The sequence below is a fragment of the Choloepus didactylus genome, chromosome 1 (genome assembly GCF_015220235.1).
Source record: "Choloepus didactylus isolate mChoDid1 chromosome 1, mChoDid1.pri, whole genome shotgun sequence".
NCBI classification, from domain to species: Eukaryota; Metazoa; Chordata; class Mammalia; order Pilosa; family Megalonychidae; genus Choloepus; species Choloepus didactylus.
In genome coordinates, this window is record NC_051307.1 from 4,687,736 (window position 1) to 4,710,272 (window position 22,537).

The following is a 22,537-nucleotide window of genomic DNA, read 5'->3' on the forward strand; positions in this document are numbered from 1 at the left end:
GGGACTTTGTTTTTTATTTTTAAAATAACATCCTTAGTGCACACAGAGGGTGTTGAATTTTCCTCCCTTCTCTTGTTCTTTCCATGCCTACTTTCCATTTCTGGTTTCAACCTCCTGAATCCCCCTAGCACCCATTCCTGGTAAAAATCTTTGCACTCCCACTTACTAGCTGTGTGAGCTTGGGCGAGTTACTTGCCCTCTCTGTGCCCAGCTTCCTCCTACAAGGGGGAATAAGCTAATGCTGACTTCAAGGGCTGAGCACACATTAACTCTGATCACTGTTCTCACTGCCATCACCATCCCTGCAGCACAACCGCGGGACACACCTGCAAGCCTGGACTGGAAGATTCCACACGATGATAACGGCGGGTCATTCTCAAAATCTTTGATCCCGTTGCTCCTTCTGGGCAGACTGCAAGGGAAGTTCAGGTCCGGCCTGTAGTATTTTCCTAAAGCATAAATAAGCATCAGACCTTCCACTTCCTCCACTAGGAAGCAAGACCCCTCTGGGAAGCTTGGGTACTCTTATGGTGGACTTGTGTCCCTCAAGAAGGTCTGCTTAAGCGGTCACCCCCGCACCTGTGAGTGTGGCCTTATTTGGAAATAGGGTCTTTCCAGATGGAATCAAGTTAAGATGAGGTCATGCCAGATTTGGATGGGCCCTAATCCAATGATGGGTGTCCAGAAAACAGGAAATCTGGACACAGAGATACACAGAGGAGAACCCACGGGAAGATGGAGGCAGAGACAGGAGTGACGCATCTACCAGCCAAGGTGCCGACAACTGCCAGGAGCAGGAGAGGGCTGGACGGATTCTCACTCAGATCCCAGGGAGGGGTGAACTGCCAACACCTTGTTTCAAACGTCTCCAGAGCCGTGAGGACATAAATTCTTATCGTTTTAAAACCCCCACTTTGTGGTATTTTAAGGCAACTTTAATAAACGAACACAGTCATTATTTAAATTATTGCTACCCGTGCTTGTTCTTGAACACTGTCTGTGATGTGGGTCCACTTCAAGGAGAAAATGCTGCTCTGCTGTGCACACAACATTTCCTCGAGTGTCGACAACTTAGCTTTCAGCCCCAGGAACCATGACAGCCTCTTTGTCCTCCCATAACCCCTCATGAAGAGACACTTGCACCATCTTCCTGAGAGCTTCCGTAGGAGACCAAGTGTCATCCATTAGTGATTTAGCTTAACTTGATAAGAATCTCAAGTTGGCATCGGTTAACAAGGTGAGATGGCTTTGATGGGTCCTGCGTAAGTGCATCCTGTTGCTTTCAGGAACGAGATGCATACAGCTGGAGATGCTCCGGCATTGGGCATTGCTCAGTCAATTGCTTGAAAGCTGGACTGAAGATCAGGGGGGTTCACTGGGACCTCCCACTCCCTAAGAGCCTGTGTGGCATTGTGGTTCACTTTGAGTTTGACCTTGACCTCTAAGATCTGACAGACAGGGCACAAATCCCAGCACCACCAGTTACTAGATGTGTGTCTAGAGGCAAATTATTTAATATCTCTTATCATAAAGGCAAAAATGATAAGAGTTGTCTTGATGAACCAATGAGATAATGCAAAGAGCCCATTATCTTATTGCAAATGGTCAATGAGCGGGAGGTCTGAGCTCATCACCATACAATCCTTCCAGAGGAGACAACGCCCCAGCAAGCCCCCACACTCTCTGGTTGACCTGTACGGCCCGCCAAGTGCCCTAGACCTGGCCACCCACAGGTTGTGGCAGCCAGTGGACTTCCCTGAGACGCACTTTGCACTCCATGGCAGCCCCCCGTGTTTGCACTGCCCGAGTCTGCCACGCCAGCCCTCCCTGAAGACTCCGAGAAAGAGGTGGCAGCTGCCTCACATGCCTTGTTTCTCAGGTTCCATGAAAAATTATTCTGAAAACATACTCCCCGGAATTTCCATTGGCAAGTCATTAGCTTTCGAACGCATAAACTCTATTCTCTTTAGTTCTCTTGCTCTCACTAACACTTTACCTCTGGTCGCTGCAGGAGGCAGAGAGCAGAGCTCCGAAGACGGCGAGTATCTGGGGGCAAGGCTGGGTTTTGGTGGGAAAAGTCTGTGCGGAGTCCAGAGCCAGCATCACTGGGGTCTGGGGGCCATATGAGAGGGTGGGCGCTTGGGCCAGAACAAAAACGAGGAGGAAAACTAGAGTCAGAGGAGAGGCCAATAGTGCCTTCTAAAAAACTCATTTGTGTCCACTTGGGTTGGTCACTCCAGAGAATGACACAGACAAATACTCCACTGTTATTTATTTAAAAATATAATGACAAATTAGACTGTCATTATGTACTTTACCAAAAGTTTCTTTGTCTTGTATAAAGATCCACCAGGGGTTTCCTCTAAGTAGGGAAGTTCCAGTGCCTTTAAAACATTTTCCCTCATAGTGACTTGACCTTTTGTCCAGATGACCAAATATTTTTTTCCTTTTCCCTGGAATCTAATACCTACTTTTGGTGTTGATTGTTTCGTACTGGTTTTCCAACCCCTCTCCCCCATCAATCACCACCCCCCACAACACCAACATAGCATGCCATTCCAATCTGTAGTTTCAAGAATTGTGTTATTACAAGAAACTTTCCTATAATTACACCTTTGAATGTCAATTCATCCTCACATCCACCTATTGTCTTATTATTTCTTCTTTGAGCATTTGTATCTCTGCTTGATCTTGTTTTATGGAGATGACCATCTCCTTCGTTCTTTTAGAGATGTGTTTGGTCGTGACGTGATCTGCTCAGAGGTTTTCTGGCGTGTGCTTGTCATCTGCCAATGGTTTTCCTGTTCATTTCCCCCTTTATTGTCTCATGTTGACTACTTTAGCTAATGACTCATTTTTGAGTGAATGGATTTGCTCGAGATCCGCTGTTTGCAGGAAGGCAGTAGGGCAGGACACCCTCCTGCCCGTGGTGAAGCCCCGTGTGACCTGAGGCTCCATTTGGTCTGTGGGAGCTGCCTTAGCCTTTCATTTGCTTCTCTCCCAGTTTCCTTCTCCCTGCAGCTCAGTCGCAAAGATTGCACATTTGCATGTTTCCCTGTTCCTCTCAGCTTCTGTCATAGTCTGTGGGGACAAATAGGGGTTGGGGAAATTTCTGTACTTGGTCCAGGCACTCTGATCTTGTCGGTCAAAGCAAGAGGTAATTCAAATGGCCAAAAAGCACAATGAAAAGATGCTCAACATCATTAGCCATTAGGGAAATGCAAATCAAAACCATATTGAGATACCATTTCACACCCACTAGAAAGGCTACTATTTAAAAAATGAAAAAATAACAAGTGTTGAAGAGGATGTGGAGAAATAGAACACTTGTCCCTTGTTGGTGGGAATGTAAAATGGTGCAGCCGCTGTGGAAGACAGTTTTATCGTATTACCTGGCAATCCCACTTCTAGGTATACACCCCAAAGAATTGAAAGCAGAGACTAGAACAGATATTTGCACACTGATATTCATAGTGGCATTATTTACAATTCCCTAAAGATGGAAGTAACCCAAGTGTCCATATATAGATGAATGGCAAGACAAAATATACAATGGAATATTATTCAGCCGTGCAAAGGAATGAAATTGTGATACATGCAACAATATGGATGAACTTGAAGTCATTATGTTGAGCGAAATAAGTCAGATACAAGAGGACAAATAATGTATGATCTCATGGATATGAAATAATTAGAACAAGCAAATTCACAGAGTTAGAAACTAGAATACGGTTACCAGATGCCAGGGTAGGGGTAGAGAATGGGGAATTAATTCTTAATTGGTGCAGAGTTTCTGTTTAGGGTGATGGTAACATTTTGGTAATGGATGGTGGTGATGTTAGCACAACATTGTGCATGTAATTAACAGCACTGAATTAAATATCTGAATGTGGTTAAAACGGGAAATTTTAGGTAATATATATGTTGCTAGAATAAAAATTAAAAACAAACAAAAAAGCGCCACCAAAATGACATCCATAGGACTGTACAACACAGTGAACCCTAATGTGAACCACGGACTATAGTTAATAGTACAATTATAATAATAGTCTCTTGTCTATTGTAACAAAGCTACCACACTCATGCAGAGTTTTAAAAATGGGGGTGGGTAATATGGGAACTCTGTGTTTTCTGCACGATCTTTCTGTAAACCTACAACTTCTCTAATAAGTAAATAAATAATAATAATAAATAAAGGGAGGGTGTGTCGGTTTGAGTGTATTGTGTCCCCCAAATGCCATTATCTTTGTGGTTTTGTGTGGGGCAGGCGTTTTGGTGATGGTTGGATTTGCTTGGAATGTGCCCCACCCAGCTGTGGGCAATGATTCTGATGAGATGTTCTCATGGAGGTGTGGCCCCGCCCATTCAGGGTGGGCCTTGATCGGTGGAGCTACATAAATGAGCTGACTCGGGGGGAGGAAGAGAGTGCAGCTGGGAGTGATGTTTTGAAGAGAAGCAAGCTTGCTGGAGAGGAACGTCCTGGGAGAAAGCCGTTTTGAGGCCGGAGCTTTGGAGCAGATGCCAGCTGCCTTCCTAGCTAACAGAGGTTTTCCGGAGGCCATTGGCCATCCTCCGGTGAGGGTACCCGATTGCTGATGTGTTGCCTTGGACGCTTTGTGGCCTTAAGACTGTAACTGTGTAGCGAAATAAATCCCTGTTTTATAAAAGCCTATCCATCTCTGGTGTTTTGCATTCTGCAGCATTAGCAAACTAAGACAGAGGGGTAAGTGCTCTTGGTCCCTGGGGGTGGAGAGGAGAAGGGGATAGAAACGTCCTACAATTTTAAAACCGGGAAGCTCTGTGGTGGGTTTGTAAAAATAACTTTATGCTGGTTTCAAGGCTGCCTTTTAAGCAGGGAGCTTAGTGTGTTTTTTAACTTCTAAATTTTGATGGAGTTCTTTTCTGAATCCATTTTCTCTGCAGGGTGACTTCGGCCTCTGCATCATATAGTTGGCCAGCAGGTAGTAGAAACACTTTGACTTGACGAAGCAGTGGGTTCCTGTTTGCATTTGGGAGCTCCCCGCTCCCCGGTAATGGGACAGGCTCTGCGCCCCCTTTCAAAGTACCGAGGACACCCGTGGGCATCTCTGGGTAGACGGCCACTCCACCCAGAACCTCACAGCCCCCTGCGGGTCAGCCCCAACCTGCAGGGCCTCAAGGGCACGAGGCCACACGCTCCCTGCACCTTCCCACCTGGCACACCCCACGGTTCCTAGCAGCTTCACCCGCGACGGTCTGTGGCCATTGGTCAGCAATGTCCCAGTGGACAGAGGAGCTGGACAATCTGTTGATGAAGGCAGACCCCCGGCCACACCTGGCACCCGGCAGCACCAAGGCCATGTGGCACAGCATTTGTCACAGTTGTCACAGGGCCATGGCAGTGACAGGGCAGGACGTGGCCCCTCTGGGACAGGAGAGGATGGTAGCAACGAGGGCAAAGCAGGAGCTTCTGGGTTTGGAGCTGTGGACAGAGATGCTTGCTTTGTTCCGGAGGGTGCATGAGAGAAATGCATAACTCTTTCCTCCAACAGAGCAGAAGAGCCCCTCTGATTTTCTGCCTTAGGCTGACTCAGGGAGTGTCTCCAGAATGTCATCCTGGAGATGCAGATGCTAAACTGATCTCCCAGTGCCCGGACTGGTTTGGGCCTCCTCGGATCCTGGAGGGTTCCCGGAAGGGCTTGGCTAGCTCAGCAACTGCGAATGGCTTTTATACTAGGTTCAGTATCTCACTGATGCAACTAGACCTGGCCGGAGATGGTGGCCATGGCCCAGCCAGGTGGGGAAGTGAGTTCCTTTAGACATCGGCCGGCAGCAGGACATTGGCCTGTGGGTCAGCTGCATTTAGAAGCCCCGTCCTCAGACCTGCACTTGCCGAGCGGGCAAAGCTGGGGCAAGCCAGAGACACCTTCAAGTACAGGCCCATCTACCAGGCATCTCAGCCAGAGATCACCAGGAAATGACCGCAGCAGTTAAGATCAGTGTGGGGAGATGGGGAGATTGAGTGATGGGGCACATGCCAGCAGCTGTGGGTTCAGAGACTGCGGGCCAGGGGGGCCACATCCACTGATTGAGCCCCATCCGTGTGCCACTAAGGCAAGCGGGACGGCCCGTGCCCTCACGCCGGCAGGCCTGCTCATTGTTTACAGCCGTTCCTCTGTCTGCCAGAAGTAGTTGAGGCAAGAGTCTTATCTCAAACAGACCTGCGCCAAGGCAGATGTGTGGTGCCTGTGGAGAGGGATGTTGCTTGCAAACCTCCACAGGGACCATCTGTGGTCCCTCTAAAGAACGATCCATAGGGAATCAGGTGCCAGGCCGGGGAAGTTGTGAAAGTGGCCCTTGCTCGAGCTGTCTCGTCTCTGTGCCCAGGTTCTGCTGGGGCTTTACCTACCATCTGGGGTGGTGCACTGCTGCAGCCATGACTTCCCGAAGATCTGATCCACTCTCTCTCCGTGGCGCACCACCAGGACACTTCTCCTCATTATCGCGGCCTGGAAGGGCGGAGAGAAAGAGGTGGCACGAGTTAACAAGAAGTCATTGTCTTCCTCAAGCACTGTCTCTCCCAGTCGTCCAACAGCTGGCCTGGACACTGCGTCTCTCCCTTCCCTGCTCAGCACCACTTCTTACCAAGGCCCTTACAATAAAAGAGTACCTGCCACTGGAGGTAGGAACCTCTAATTTCTTCCAACTTTTTATTTCCTGGACAGTGGAACCTCACGAAGGACGGGAAACAGGAAGGCCCACTCCCCAACACTTTCCTACTTCTCTGTTTATTTACCTGTCCTCACCCCTCCTTAGTGGCTTGCAACTTCTTAGGACATTATATATAGATTTACAGCATCTCCTCTTTTGCTGGCAGTCTTCCTCTTCCGAGGAGCCTTCCGGGACTGCTCCCGGGCTGGCCTGTGCAGGGCGGTTCTGCCCTCATCACGGGTCCTGCTCTGAGCACTGGGGGAGAAGCCCTGCATCCAGCCACCCCCTCCCCTTGCTGCTTTCCTCTGTTTGGCTGAGAGCCCGGGGAAGGCAGTATTCTATTTTGAGATTTGTTTACTTATTTTTAGCAAGAGAACAGCACTGACCAGTGGCCAGCAGCTTTTAGCCATGGAAACAGCGAATCTCTCTGGCTCTTCCTGGCTTTGGGCAGTTCCCAGATGGCCTCTGAGCCGCACGGTTGCCCAGCAGGGCCCTGTTCTCGGGGGTGTCTGCACCTGGGAGAAGCAGTCCAAGGTGCACACATCAGGGGGTGACGCAGAGTGTCATTTAGAAGGGGCTCCTATTGTGGGGCGGCATGGGAGCCCCTCTTCGGGGGAGCCAGGACTGGCCCTACCTGCCCCATGCTGGGAGAACTGGTGAGGGGAGCTCTGCCTGCACTCCAAGAACATGGTGGAGGGAGTGGAAATGGGAGCTGAGGGTGACCAGATGGTCAGACGTGCTGAGTGCTGTGTCCAGGATGAACCCCGAGGCTTGGCCCCAAGGCCCTGAGGCTCGGCCATGACCCTGGACAGCACCCCCAAGCCAGCAGGCGTTGCCCCCCAGCAGGCACACACAGAGCCGGGCCAGGTGTCTGGGGGACTGTTCTAGATTGGGGCAGGGTCCCCTCCACATCCACTGAGCCCCACAGGGCCGTCCATGGGCTCCTGTCACACTGTGGGGGCTCCAGGTTAGAGGCTGGGAGCAAAGCTGCAGATGTGGGGTCCTGTCCTGTGGGACCCCCAATCTCACTGGATGGAAGGACAAGGGGGGAAGGCAGATCACAGGTGGTAGAGAACGGGCCGGGCAGATGATGCCTGCCCAGGAGGTGGGCTTGGAGCTAAGGCCCCGGGTGGGCCCCCCTCAAAGAGGGGGACCCCTTTTCCTCCCCATGTTCTTTATCCTCAGGTGGGTCCTCTTCCTCTGACCCTGCCCAACCTTTGACTACACAGCTTTCTGAGGCTGTGCTTCTGGATTAAAACGAGAGAGATGATATTTTGCATCTTGGCTCCTGAGAGGTAAGGAATGGGGGTGACTTGACACAGGCATCCTCAGCCTAACCCCCTGTGCACCAGCCCAGGGTCCCTGTGATTCCCCCAAATCCTAGGGAGGAAAACGCAAACCCCAGGAGAGGCGTGACTCACTTTATACCCAGCCAGTGCCACTGATCTTCTCTTTTGGGTTTGGAACCTGCTCACAGGGGTTGGACCTCAAGTTGCTGCCTCCAACTGGCCGTTTCCTCCCAGACTCTTTGCTTGTGCTTATCATTGAGGGGAAAACGGGGCCCCCAGGGGGTGCCTCTGCACCTTGGGAAGTGGTTGGGAGCTGCTGAGATGAAGGGGACACTGTTAAGCAAGGGCGGTGAAGAGGAGTAGGGGACAAGGGATCCTGGGGCAGCACCACAGGCCTCCTAAGCAGCTCCTGCCAAATCCTGCCAACCCCCCCCCCCCCATCCCTTATGCCTGCTGACCTGCACAATGCCGGATCCGCAGCTGTTTAACACACCGGGCCAGTCTTTGGGGATCTAACTACATGCTGATGGGTGCATGAAATGGGGTGCTGATGAGCTGATTAGAACCTTCGGGGTCTCCGCACAGAGAGCTGATCAGGGCTGCTGGCTGAGTCGAGAACGGCAGACGTCCAGCTCTGGGACAAACTGCCTCCTGGGGTGGAGCCCTGAGAGGAGGTCGCGTCACCCAATTCTGAAGCTCGATTCAGCCGCCATTGTCTACACCAATGCCAAGAGGCCTGTTTGTTTTTTTTCCTGAGAATGAATTATTAAAATTAAAATGTCCTATCCCACCCCCTGTTGCAAGGCCTGCACTCTTGGAACCTCCACCTGCCTGGGGACAACTTCAGAGTCGTCAAGGCTTTGGGATGAGATTTTGGATTTGGGACATTTTGATACTGGAATTACTCTGAGGAGTTGAGCTTTGAAACCTGGAACTTTGCATGGAGCATTATTATGGTCAAGAGAAAGTTCCATGGGGGATGGACAGCCCAAGCCCAGGGGCTCACAGCACAAGGTGGGGTGCACTGATTCTCCGACAGAAGGTGCTGCCTTCGTGTCCTGGGGCGGCTGTAGCAAAGCACCGCAAACTGGGTGTCTTACAACAACGGGAGCTTACTCCCTCTCAGTTCCCCAGGCCAGGTGTTGGCAGGTGTTGGCAGGTGTGTGCTGTCCCCAGGGCTCTTGGGGTGCGTCCCTCTCAACCTCGTCCAGCCTCTGGCGGCCGCTGGTGTCCCGGCTGGTGGCTGTGTCCAGTCTCTGCCCGGGGCTGTGTGGCCTCCTCCTTGCTGACTGTGTGCACCCCACACCCCCACCCTGCCTCCCTCTCGTGGGGTCACGCGGTCGGATGGAGGGCACCCCCGGACAAGCCAGGACAGTCCCATCTCAGGATCTTCAACTTAATCACATCCACAAACACCTCTTTTCCTAATAAAGTAACCCTGATGGGTTCTGGGGATGAGGAGCTTATCTTTGGCCGTTATTCAGCCCGCTACAGGCACTGGTACTAAACCTGCTGCCACAGTTTTCTTCCCCTGCAAACAGAAAGGGTGAACTCGGCCAGGTGAGGTGGGTCCAGCTCCCAGGTAGGCATATACTGGGTCTTTTCTGGCTAAAGTGCCAGCTCGTTTAGACGCAGGCCACATGATGAGCTGAGACTTTTGTTCCAGATGCCTCCCTCCCTCAGGCTGGGGGGCACAGCCTTGGGGGGAGCTCCTGGGGGGTGTCTGCTCCCACTGCCCCTGCAGGATGGTTGGGGGGAGTCCAACCCCGGGCAGCCTGGTCTGGGAAGAGGCTCCCCCTCCTCAGCTTTGTGCCTGGCAGGTCTCTGGTCTCCATCAGGGGCTCTGGGGCCCGGGGTCTCCATCTGAACCCCTGGCTGATGAGGACTTGGCCTTGCCTTTGAGCCTTGGTTCCCAGCATCCTGTGCTCAGCTCCTGTTTGGGCTGAACTTGCCTCAGCCCCAAGGCAGCCTCCAGGAGGTCGGGGGGACTTTGGGGAAGGAGGATGAGCTTTGGGTTCAGGGAGACCCCGTAACGAGTCACAGTCTCAGCCTTTTGTCTGGTGTTCCATCATTCATGGAGCTGGATTTGTGGGCCAGGCCTCGAGACGGGCCCTGGGGGTTCAGGAAGTAGCCGGAGCCGCCGTGGCCCTGCCCTCTGGAGAGACCCGCTCACCCAGCCACAGGCCGGCCCCGGGTGGGCACTTGACACCCAGGTTGCCATCCGCTCCATAGCCCAGTGTGGGAGGCCCTCAGGGGCCGGGAGGTCCTGGTCATGCTTCTGGGCCTCTGTGAGCCCTGGATGCTGCATCCTCAACACGGCAAGGAGGCAGGGAAAAAGCCTCCTGTACCACTGGGGGTGCCCCGGGGTGACAGGTCACCCCATAGCGCGTGTGGTGCAGAGCAGGGCAGAGAGGCAGCTCCCCCAAAGTGGCAACAGGCCAAGGACCAGCTTGAGGTCCTGCCCCCTAGGGAAGGCGGCAAAGCTCCACACCAAAGGGCCACCCTGGATGGTTTTGGGGTCCCAGCCAAGGACATGGTGTTATTTGTTTGATTTCAGAGAAGGATCACCTGTCCCACAGGATCTGTGGGACCCTGCCCCAGCAGCCTTCCCTCCCGGATCTGCCACCACGGTGGTGGCAGGGCTCAAGGCACCCCCACCTTGCCCCAGACCCCGGACCAAGGCCGTCGAGTGGAAAGCTCCTCACCGTGTCCAGCCCTGACTGCAAAGACGAGGAGCTGAGGCCACGGGGAAGCTGCTCCTTCAGGACCACGCGGCCAGTTAACGAGAGAAGGGGGGGACTTCGGTTTCCAGGCTGTGCTGCTCCCCAGCCCCACCCTGCCCCGCGTCCTCCCTGAGACCCCCAGGTGCTTCACCGTCACCGTGCACCTACAGCCCTGAGACCACCCCAGGGCGATGGCGTGGCCACGCCGGCCACGTTCAGGAGCGTGGCAGCCGGCACTCCCGGCCCAGGGAGGAGGGGGCTCACCCCGCTGAGGCAGACGGGCCACAACCACGGCCCTGGCCACGTCTCGCCATCACCGGGAAGGCCCCTTCCCAGTCCACGGCCCAGTCTGCTTTCCAGGGGAGCAGAGAATGTGTTTCCAAAGGACAGAAGTTCTACCTAAGAAGTGTGTCTACCATGCAGTTAATGTAACAGCGAGGTTTCGCTTGGTTTACTTAAAAAAAGAAAGAGAGAGAGAGAGAGAGAGAGAGAGAGAGAGAGAGAGAGAGAGAGAAGGCAAGTACACTACCTGCAGGGCCAGCACGCTGCTAGCATCCCTGGGCGTTTGCGGAGGACGAAGTTCCCCGTTTCGGCGGCTGCTAGCTCCGTCGTCCTTTCTGGGGTTGAGGTCTGTGGCCAGACTGAAGGTGTACGTCCTGTGGAAGGGAGCGGAAACCGTGAGCAGAGAAGCGACTGGAAGCCTTTCCTTGCCTCTGGGTACGCGCGTGCTTGAGGACGCGCACAGCTGATGGCCGAGCAGGCAAGGGCTCTGTGGGGACGGAATGATGCAGCGTGTGCCAGGAGGCAGGAGAGCGCGTGGCAGGTGGCGACCCCTGAGGACGTGGCGGTCATTTGAGGGTCACTACCACCATCCTCCTGGAGTCACCTCTAAAGGAGTCCAGGGGGGAAAGACAGGCATAGCTGGTTGTGGGGATCGAATCAGGTGCCTCAAAAGATATGTTCAAGTCCTAAAACCACCAAACAATCCCTCCTCAAGCTCCTCCCGAAATCCCAATAATGTCCGGAGCCAGGAGTGGTGTCCTTTATCTGGTTCTCGGCCACACGCAGTCCCAAGGCACTGCCCGTTACCCCCACACTACAAGCCCTTCGCCTCTCCCTGCATGCGTGGGGTTTTGGTTTAGTTAATGCATTTCTTAGATTGTCTGCAAGTTTACCTTCCCTTTCCAGCTCGTTGTTACCTGTCCTGTCTGATCTGTAAACTCCTTTTTGGCGGGGTCCATTTCAAGTAGAGCTACTTTGCTTATATTTTCTCACCACGTTTGATACTAAGATAGTCAATTTTATATGTCAGCTTGGCTGGATTACGAGTTTCAGAGGTTCGGTCAAACACTGGCCTGGATGATGCCGCAGAGGCATCTAATAGATGAGATTGACTTTAAGTCAAGGAGATGACCGTCAGTAAAGAAGGGGGCCTGCGGGCAATCAGGTGAAAATCTTAAGAGCAAAGGACTGGGGTTTCCAGAAGAGACCACAGCATCTACTCCTGCCTGAGTTTACACCTGCCGGCCTCCCCACTGGATTTCAGACTCAAGACTTCAGCATCAGCGCGGGGTGGAGTTTCCAGCCTGCTGCCCACCCTCCAGGTTTTGGACCTGCCAGCTCTCACGACAGCATGAGCCGGTTCCTTAAGCCAATCTCTTGACAGCTCTCTCTTTGTGTCTATATATCCTGTTGGTTTGTTTCCTTGGAGAACCCTGACCGGCACAGTGGCCAACAGACGTGAAACACGCACTTTCATTGACGGCGATCAATGAGCATATGTTGACCTATAACTTACTTCCGTTTTAACTGAACACACTGTAGGCCACAGAGGTGCAATTTATAGTCTCCCGTTGACACAGGAAACGGTGAGTTTCCCTCTTCCTGGGGGCAAGGGGAGCATTGCACCTCGCTTGTGACTCGCTGTGCAGGCAGCAAAGCCTTGCTATCTATAAATAACATCTGAGAAGCTTACAGTCAGAGAGAAAATAGAAATTTTTTTTTGCTAGTCTTTTAAATGAAATGTAATCAAGATTACAACGAGAATGCGGTAGCGGTCAGAGAAAGGAAAGAGCTTAGCACCTTAAGATTTCTGCTTTTCTCTTTAACTTAAGAGAATCACTCAAAGGTTAATTTATACCATGGAAATATAGGTGTTTAAATTCTCCCTGGTTTGTAAAAAGGGCATAGCTGCAGTTTGTGGGATTGTACGCCCAGCACACCTTGATTATGTCTGAGCTACTTGCCACCAACTAGCTCTGTGGTTTTTGAGAAGTGATTGATGCATTCGGTGTTGAAGATTCCATCTTGACCGGGAGATGAGCAAGTTCTCCTCCAGCGCCAACATTCGTGGGCCCTCTGCTCTTTGTTTCCAATTATGCTATCTGCCTTCTGCGATATGGAGAATTGAAAACCACTATCGCCATTCATGAACACACGCCCCGCCCCCATTAATCACTCCCCAAATTCCACCTGCTCTCTTTCTTTAAAGGAATGGACAGATATTTTGGGATTTTGTCATAGAGTTCCAGAAGCATCTGGTAAAAAGGCTGGCAGACCTCCCCCATATGTGGGACATGACTCCCAGGGGTGTAAATCTCCCTGGCAATGTGGGACATGACTTCTTGGACTAAAAAGGGGAAGAGTAATTAAACAATATTTCAGTGGCTGAGAGATTTCAAATAAAGTCAAGAGGTTATTCTTATGCATTATATAGATATCCCTTTTTAGTTTTTAGTGTATTGAAATGGCTAGAGGGAAATGCCTGAAACTGTTGAACTGCGATCCAATATCCTTGATTCTTAAAGATGATTGTATGACTATATACCTTACACTTTGTGACTGTGTGATTGTGAAAACCTTGTGGCTCACACTTCCTTTATCCAGTGTATGGAGAGATGAGTGGCAAAATGAGGACAAAAAGTAAATGAACAATAGGGAGGGATGAGGGGTATGGGATGTTTTGGGTGTTCTTCTTTTTACTTTAATTTTTATTCTTATGCATTATATAGATATCCCTTTTTAGTTTTTAGTGTATTGAAATGGCTAGAGGGAAATGCCTGAAACTGTTGAACTGCGATCCAATATCCTTGATTCTTAAAGATGATTGTATGACTATATACCTTACACTTTGTGACTGTGTGATTGTGAAAACCTTGTGGCTCACACTTCCTTTATCCAGTGTATGGAGAGATGGGTGGCAAAATGAGGACAAAAAGTAAATGAACAATAGGGAGGGATGAGGGGTATGGGATGTTTTGGGTGTTCTTTTTTTTACTTTAATTTTTATTCTTATTCTTTTTTGTGCGTAGTAATGAAAATGTTCAAGATGTTCAAAAATTGATCATGGTGATGAATGCACAGCTATATAATGGTACTGTGAATAACTGATTGTACACTGTGGATGACTGTATGGTTTGTGAATATATTTTAATAAAATTGAATTAAAAATTAAAAAAATAAAGGCTGGCAGAGCTCTATTGGTGACAGGTGATGATAGCATGCCTCCTATCTGCAAAGTCACGGCGGAAACATGCTCTGCGTTATATGGAGGGCGGGAGATTCCTCGTCGGGGCATTTGCAGATCTGTTCTCTGGCACCGTATGGCCAGCAATTCTCGTTGCTCGGGCTGGCTACGCCACGTGGGTGTGCAGCACCCCATGGCTGTAGGATGGCCTTATCTGAGCACCTGTCTCTCTGTGCTCACGGGTCGGCTGGCCTTGGGACCTGGCATTAGTGTATCCCAAGACATTCAGAAACTATTTTCTGGTTTATAGCAAAGTGCACTTTGAGAGGTTTAGAAAGGCTTAGCTTGGACAATGGGTCCGACAGCTCTCATGATCTGCTGTGCTGGCCCATAATCCCACATCCCATGCACGGTTTGTCAGGGGTCTCAGTGCTCCCCAGTAAGAATTTGGAGCTTCAAAACCCGGACACCACACAGCGTCAAGCCCTGCACTGGTTTTTCTCTCCTTTTATTGTGATTTTTGTTAATGTTTATTAATTCCCAAGGGAAACTTGTCTCTAGAAAGATTAGTCCCAGAAGCGCCAGGCGGACAGGCTGGAATAGTTATGTTGGTGACAGATGACCCCGTGTATAAATTGTGAAGCCATTAATACAATAGCCACAAACTATAGCCCTCACTGCATAGCTCTGAACAGACCCGGGTTTGCCAATTGTCTGACGGTTCTGCTGTGTCCCAGGTGGGGTGGGAGGAAGGACAGGCCAAGCTGCAGGGGCTGCCGGTAGGCCACACGCCTCCTGGAGGTTAGATGGTCGGCTCAGGTGTAACCAACATCTCCTCACCTGCTTTTCCTTCAATGACTTATTGGGTCAGTGACTGATGAAGTTGGTTCTAAAAGGAAATAAGGGAGTTCTTAAGTCTGTCTTTGCCCAGCCTCCCTGCCCCCCTGGCTACGAATTTTCTCGTCTCTCCCGTGGGAGGGGTTGCATTTGATTGCATCTACAGGCCCTTGTGATTCTGATGTGGCCGCTGGACCCAGGGACATTCTCCACCAGCAAAACTGCCTCCCTCCTGGACAGGCGGCCTGCAGGATCTGTGCTTCCACTGGACAGGGAAGGCTCAGACTCAGGAAACTCGCAGCGCTGGCTGGGCAGGCCCGGCTTGGTCTTACTTCTCTACCTTTATTCTCCCCTTGGCTCAAATTTCTTACATTCTCTTGTTAAAATTTGAGATAATCAATACATTATTTGAATAAGTAATACATTTACATGGTTCAAACAGAAAAAAATAAAATAGTGGAGAATACCAAGCTTCCCTTCCATGCCTGTCCATTCTGCAGCTCCCACCCCTAACTCCCACGGGTGACCACTGCTATGAGTTTCTAGAGATTTCCTCTCCAGGGACTTTTTAGGCATATACATGTATATAAATACACATCAGGCCTATGAATACATATGCATATTTATAAACACAGATATGCATGACTTCCCCTTTTCCTACAAATGGTACCATGCTATATATACTGTTCTGCAACTTATTTTTGTCATTTAACCATGTGTCTTGGATATTTTTCCACACCAGTATGTAAAACACTTCCTCAGGCTTATTTTAAAACAGCTAGTCTCCTGTAGTATGGATGTCTATAACTTATTTCGATGACTTATTTTTTTAATTAAATTCAGTTTTATTGAAATATATTCACATATCATATAATCATCCATGGTGTACAAACAACTGTTCACAGTACCATCATATAGTTGTGCATTCATCACCCCAATCTATTTTTGAACATTTTCCTTATATCACAAAGAATCAGAATCAGAATCAAACATAAAAGTAAAAAAGAACACCCAAATTATTCCCCCATCCCACCCCATTTTTCATTTAGTTTTTGTCCCCATTTTTCTACTCATCCATCCATACACTAGATAAAGGGAGTGCGAACCACAAGGTTTTCACAATCACAGTGTCACCACTTGTAAGCTACATTGTTATACAATCATCAATGACTTATTCTTAACTTAATTGTATCTTCTATCTGCAGTTTAAATAATGGTTGGAAGGATGGAGTTTGAGTCCTGCTTCCTCTACTCAGTAACGATGTGAACTTAGTCAAATTACTTTATCGCCCTGTGACTCAGTTTCATTATCTGTAAAATGAACAGTAACAGTACCTACCTCATGGATTAAATGTATTAATAATTAATCAAGGTAAACATCTGGAGCAGAGCCTGGTATAGGGTAGGTAGAATGTAAGCATTTAGAGCTGTTACTCATCTCTTAAGTTGCCTTAACATTTTTTTGAATGAGGTGGATTATAAATCAACACATTGGTAAGTAAAATCAAATGACTGGTGCTGCATTTTCCTTCCCTATTTGTATTTTATGGTCCTTGGTGTTTATTAATTAGGGTAAGAAGTTAAATGGCTTCAACTTAACATTATATGGAGCATCTTGCTAATCACAGAGATCCGCAGCTGTTGGGAACTGCTGGATCCCCTCTGGCTGTGTGTTGAATAGTCATTATGTATAGTTGGGCAGCCCAGGGGCACAAATGCTAAAACAAACCTCAGCGTATTGAGATTAGCAGGAAAGAATGTGACACTCACTTAAATAAACCAGCCATAATCAATTGATCTCTTTTAAAAAATATTTTCAGAAAATGCTTCCAATTTTAAACTACTCTTTCTTGAAATATTTAGTCATTTGTCCTAAGAGTTTGTTAGGCACTGGTGTTGAAATCAGTTTTTGCTGTTTCTTCTTCTTTTTTTGTTGTTGTTGTTTGGGAAAAAGTGTTCGATAAGCAATCACTTACTTCAGCCCTTCAAAATGCATTGTTATTAATTTACTCAAAATGCTAGTCCCATTAGTTATGTATTGACTACCTTATACTTTTCAACGATTACTGAAATAAAATGGCATGATTCTCATGGTTTTGCTTTGTGCACAACCTCGACAGGAAGGGGTACAGGAAAATGTTCTGTAGCTGTAGAGATGCTGGTAAATATTTCTCCATAGCAAATGTGCAGCATGGACCTGAAAACGTGTAGATTGAGCAGGTGGCTAATACATCTGTGTTCAACTTAATGATTCATTCATTTGTAGGAGGAAAAAACACCTAGGGGAGGCTGTGGAGGTTTTCAGGAGAGAATTAAGAAAGTGAGTGAAATAGTAAAGTGATTTTAAAGCATCCTTGCCTGGAGGTAAGGGATGGGCCATGTGTTTTCCAGCCTCTTCACCAGTCACACCCCTCTCAAGGCCCTGGTAAGCTCCGGAGCACAACAGATGGTGTTTTCAAGCCTTCTCCTTGCTCCTCACACTCTTATTCAGTTTTTCCAACCATCTGCTTTATCAGAACCCCCTTCCATGACCTCCCACCCACAGACACACAAAGAGGTGCGGCCCCCTTCTCTTGTTACTGTGGGTTTTTTCATGTAGGGACTTTACCCTCCATTTTTCTAATCAAGGCCTGGGAGGAGGGAGTGCAAACACTCACCTTGAAAGGGCTTTGTGCTGTGTCAACCTGGCCAGCCTGAGCAGCTGCTCCCAGAATTTCCTTTCTGATCAGGGTGGGCTACAGGGGACATTCTCATGGAAGTTGAGGATGGAAGGAAGGCAGCAGCTGTTTTATAGCATACACACACCTCCTCCCATTTATTCAACCAAATGCTATTCTAGAAGCTGCTGTGAAGACTTCATGCAGATGTGATAAAAGTCTCTAAGTGGTTGACATTAAGTTAAGCAAAGGGAGATGATCCTGGTTGGACTTGACCTATTTGGTAGGAAGACTTTTAAAAGAGAGCTTAGGCCTTCTCCGAGCTCAGAGACTCCAAATAACACCTGTGTCCGCAAGGACCCGCCTATCTCCCTGGACGGTCCCTCCTGATTAGCACTTGCAGATGATGAGCTTTGGCTCCCGCCCATGGGTTTCCATCTCACTTGTGATTTTCCCTTCCTGATTCCTTACTCTTTCTTAGCTCCAACAATTGCATAAGGCAAATTCCTTGTAATAATAAATCCATATATATATATATAAAATTACTGGTTCTGCTTCTCTGGGGAAACACTTACTGATACTGAATTTAGTATCAGGAGTGAGATGCTGCTGTAACAAAAACCCAAAACGTAGGAGCAGCTTTGGAACCAGGCAGTGGGCAGAGGCTGGAAGAATTTTGAGAAGTATGAAAAAGAAAGCCTAAATCACCTTGAACAGACTGTTTTAGTAGAAATATGGTTGTTAAAGGTGCTGCTGGTGAGGGCTCAGAAGGGCATGAAACACATTATAGGAAATTGGAAGCAAAAATTATGTGGTGGCAAAAGGCTCAGTGAAATTGTTGTGGCAAGCAGAGCTTCTAAGCAACGAAGTTGGTTGTAGAAATAAGTTTCCAAGCAGAGTATTGACAGTATCATCTGCTTATGGCAAAATGCAAGAGGAGAGAGATGCATTGAGAGAAGAACTGCTTAAAAAAAGAGATATGACCTGACGATTTGGAAATTCAGACTCTCCAGAGGATGCTAAAGATGGTAAGATGAAGGGATTCTCAGGCTGAGTGCAAAGCAGCAAGCTGCCCCGAGTCCTACAGCTTCAAGGAAATGAATTCTGCCAATAACCCTGTGAACCTGGAAGAGGTCCTGGGCTTCAGATGAGATGTCACCCCAGGGGATCCCCTGATCCCAGCTTGGGGGAACCTGGGCAGAGGATCCAGCTAAGCCATGCTTGATCCTGCCCATGAACTCAAGGAGGTGATAAATATATTGTGGTTGTACAGTTAAGTTTGTGGGAATTTATTACACAGTAATACAAAATTAATAACACATCTCAGGACTTCTCGGTGATTGGAAGAATAAATAAACCCAAGTCAGGACCTCTGATCATAATTTATCATGTTCAGAAGGAAGTAGTGTTTTGCAACTTTTTTGGGATTAGCATCTCAGAAAAGTAACATGGAATAATTCATGTTTTGAATGTATCAGCAGAAAACCACAAAACAATCAAGATATTTACTGTACACCTGCAGGGGCAGTTTTGCCACTAAGGAGAATGCAGTTCTTACCAATGATGCAATGTTCTAGAAGTGTGCAAAAACTTCAACCACCTTTTTCAGATGGGTGATCTCAGACACAGGCTCAAAGACACCTGTGTGGGCTGCCCCCAGGGGCTGCACTTACCTGTGTTTGACCCAGGTGTCGGACTCACTGGCTCGCTCCGTGTAGTTCTCGGGCAGGAAGCCTCGGCAGCCCGTCCGCTGTGAGATCCCAATCACCCAGCCTACGCTGGCTTCTTCCTGCTGAGTTGGGTCCACGAAGATGTATTCGCCAGGACTTAGCATCAGCTCGTCCATGTTCTGGGGTTTATACTGGAACAGCGCTCTCAAGGTCTGGGAAAGAGGGAAGCATTTTAATTTCTCAAGCAACGATTGTATCAGGAAATGACAGCTTTGTTTGCATCGTGGCCCATTTACACTTTGCTTCTTGCTTTCAGGCTCCCCTGATGTGTTCCCTGCCTCCAAAACTACACCGAAGTCTCTGTTTAACAATGTATACATTATACATTATGTATACATTGAATGTATACATAGAATATAATGAAATACAACACAGCATTCTTTTAGTAGATTTAGAAATAAATTTTAGTACACGTTTCTATCTTATATGAAAGATCTTAAAGTGTAACCAGACTTTCACATCACCTTCCTTTCATGACATTATTTATATCTTCTAAGGCAAAGAACATGATGGATTCATTCATACTTTTTTCCTTGGATCTGAAAGGAGCGCCACATGCTTTCTTTCTAAGGCAATCAGTTCATAGGGAAGTCTTGGCATGAGGCTTCACCCAAATCATTATTTAAAACAAATTAATAAGCAAAACAGTGCATTTGTAAATCTTTGCAAGGCTCTTATTCATATCAGAAGTGTTTGCATTTTGTTCTCAAATCTGCATGTCTGCAACTAGTATAAAAGAACGCTGGTCCCAAATTGCACAAATTGCACAAGGAAGCAATCACTTCTAGAGAAGCAATAGACGTTCTTCCTTCTGCAAAGACACTGTCAGTGGAGTTGGAGTCAGTGCTGGTGGGACCATCCAGCCCAGCACCCCCAGTGAACTCACGTGGTAGTGCACGAACCGCATGTCTCGGGAGTAGAGCGCGGCCGTCCACTGGCAGCCGGGGTCTGGGCAGAGAGCCCTGGCCAGCTGCTCCAGCGTCCTCTGGTGGTGGGGGTAGAACTTGTGGGCCAGGGTCAGGTGCAGCTGCTTGGTGCAAGGCTTCACGATGCAGTCTGTGAAGACAGGTGAGATGCAGGTGATGTCGGGGCCCCTTTACCACCAGCCAGTGCCCCACGGCTAGGTTGGGGCAGAGATGACTGCACATCTTCTGCCTCTCCTCACTCCATCCTCCTCTGCCCTGGCACTGCCTGAACACGCAGCTCACCTGCAGACTTTCCCAGGAGGTGGGAAAGACGAGCAGGTAGAGATGTGGGTGTATCGTCTCTGGGGTCCATCAATTTGCAAGTCATCTGCCCAGACACATGGTTAAGATGCACAAAGTGAAAACCTTTCCTTTCTGCATCTCCTCCTGCCTCCCCGGGTGTGGGAAAGCCCCAGCAACCTGGAGCCACACACCTGTTCCCCCAGGTCAGTGGCTTTTTGTTCGATTTTAAAGTCTGAGGAAGAAAACTCCATTGGCAGCTCAACTCTGTAAAACATGGGGCATCTTCAACATCTGGCTCCCTTTGGTCACACAGGAAGCGCTCAGAGGGGCAGACCACAGACCCTTTTGCCTGCCCCTGCCTCTCACTCCTCTCTCCCTGCCAGTCCTCTCCCCAGCTTGGCGAGCCTGGCTGCTGGCATCACCAAAGCAGCCGGGATCTGATTTCAGCCGGCCATAAAGTAGTTTATGTTCCGGGGAGGCGATGTTTTCATGGAAACAGTGTGGACTTTGGTTTCGGGTAGACCTGGCGTCTGAGCTCATTCTGCCTGTTTTGGCTGGGCCACCCGGGGCAGCATCTCGGCCTGAATCAGGCTCAGTTTCCACCGCAGTGACGTGAGGGTGACGGCAGCTCCCTGCTGGGCCTGCTCTGGGGTGTTGGCCTTGTGTCTCGAGGAGGTGCTCAGTAAATATTAATAGCCTTTGACGTCTCTCACCTAAGAAACATGTACCAGACTCTCCTCTCCTCTTAGAAAGCACCAAGGATGGGGCAAGCATATCCTGGGAGCCCAGCTGGGGGGCCTCATGGGCTGTTACATCCTATACCCGAGGCTTTGGTAGCAAAGTGGCTGACGTCAAGGTCTCTAAGCTAGCCCTGAGCTGCTGGGGTGAGAAAACTAAAGCAAAAGGGCACGTAGACAGTGGGGAAATTCCTTTTCTGACATTTTTTAGCAGTGGGGGGAGGGATGGCCTTGCCACATGAGTCAGTGAGGCCTGGGACAGGCTGGTGGAGCACATGACTGAGTCCCTCCACCCAACCTCCAAATAGGCCCTTGTCTTGGCTTCTCTCCATGGCTCATGCCTGTGGGGACGTGTTGCTGGTAGGGCCCAGCATGGTCAGGGTGCCTTACAGGATGGGACACTCAAGGTCAGGCCAAGGGCACAGGCCACTGAAGGGCAGGGCAGAAGCCGCCTCGGGGTCAGGGATGGACGTGAGGTCAGAGCCCGCTCTCGGGAAGCAGGGCCGGTCAGCAGGGAAGCCCAGCTGGTGTGGAGCTAGACAGAGCCGGTTCCAACTGGCTGCTTAAGTAACCTCTGACAGGCCACGTTAGCCTTCCCAGCCTCAGTCTCCCATCTGTAAAATGGGGCCAGTGATGCCACGGGACAGTAGGGAAACCTGAGCTGCGGAGCCTGCAGGCATGTGGCTGATACATTGTATCAGGACAACAAGAATCCCTGTGTCCTTTTAGAGGAGATTATAGAGCAATCATTCAAACTCACATTTCTGCCAAGGAGACAAGCCACACAGAGATGCAAGAACTATGGTTAATCTGACAACTATGACCCATGGAGGTGTCAGGGCACAGATAGAAACCCAAGTGCCTGGGTTATGGGGCCGGGCTCTGTGTTTCGTACCCATTAAGGCACAGGAGCAGGACAAACACCTGCTAGGGGAGTCTTCCTAGCAGCATGCCGCAGCCTCTACAGGTGTCAGAGTCAGCAAATCATGCCCATATTGAGCACCTTCTGTGTACCAGGATCTGGGACAGGAGGCTCTGCAGAAACTGGCTACACTGTTTCAATATTGAGGAGCAAGAGCCCTCACTGTTTTGTGTATAAAGAAAAAAAGACTCAGGGAGTTGCAATGACTTGAAACAAGTCACAATCCTAATTGGAGGCGAAGGAAAAAGTCAAATCCAGATCTTTGGTGGCAAGCCTGG

The 22,537-nt window shown here is 49.3% G+C and overlaps 1 protein-coding gene across 2 annotated transcripts in view; it reads right to left on the reverse strand.

Annotated features, from left to right (window-relative positions):
- UBASH3A (ubiquitin associated and SH3 domain containing A) overlaps positions 1–22,537 on the reverse strand; it is a 43,816-nt gene that overhangs the window by 9,214 nt on the left and 12,065 nt on the right. For both annotated transcript variants that reach the window (XM_037831338.1, XM_037831332.1), the window contains exons 5-9: positions 20,279–20,448; positions 19,336–19,544; positions 11,232–11,358; positions 6,389–6,488; positions 327–449 (exon numbers count right to left, since the gene is read on the reverse strand). In XM_037831338.1, coding sequence (XP_037687266.1) covers positions 327–449; positions 6,389–6,488; positions 11,232–11,358; positions 19,336–19,544; positions 20,279–20,448 — 729 coding nt within the window. The remainder of the gene's footprint in view (positions 1–326; positions 450–6,388; positions 6,489–11,231; positions 11,359–19,335; positions 19,545–20,278; positions 20,449–22,537) is intronic.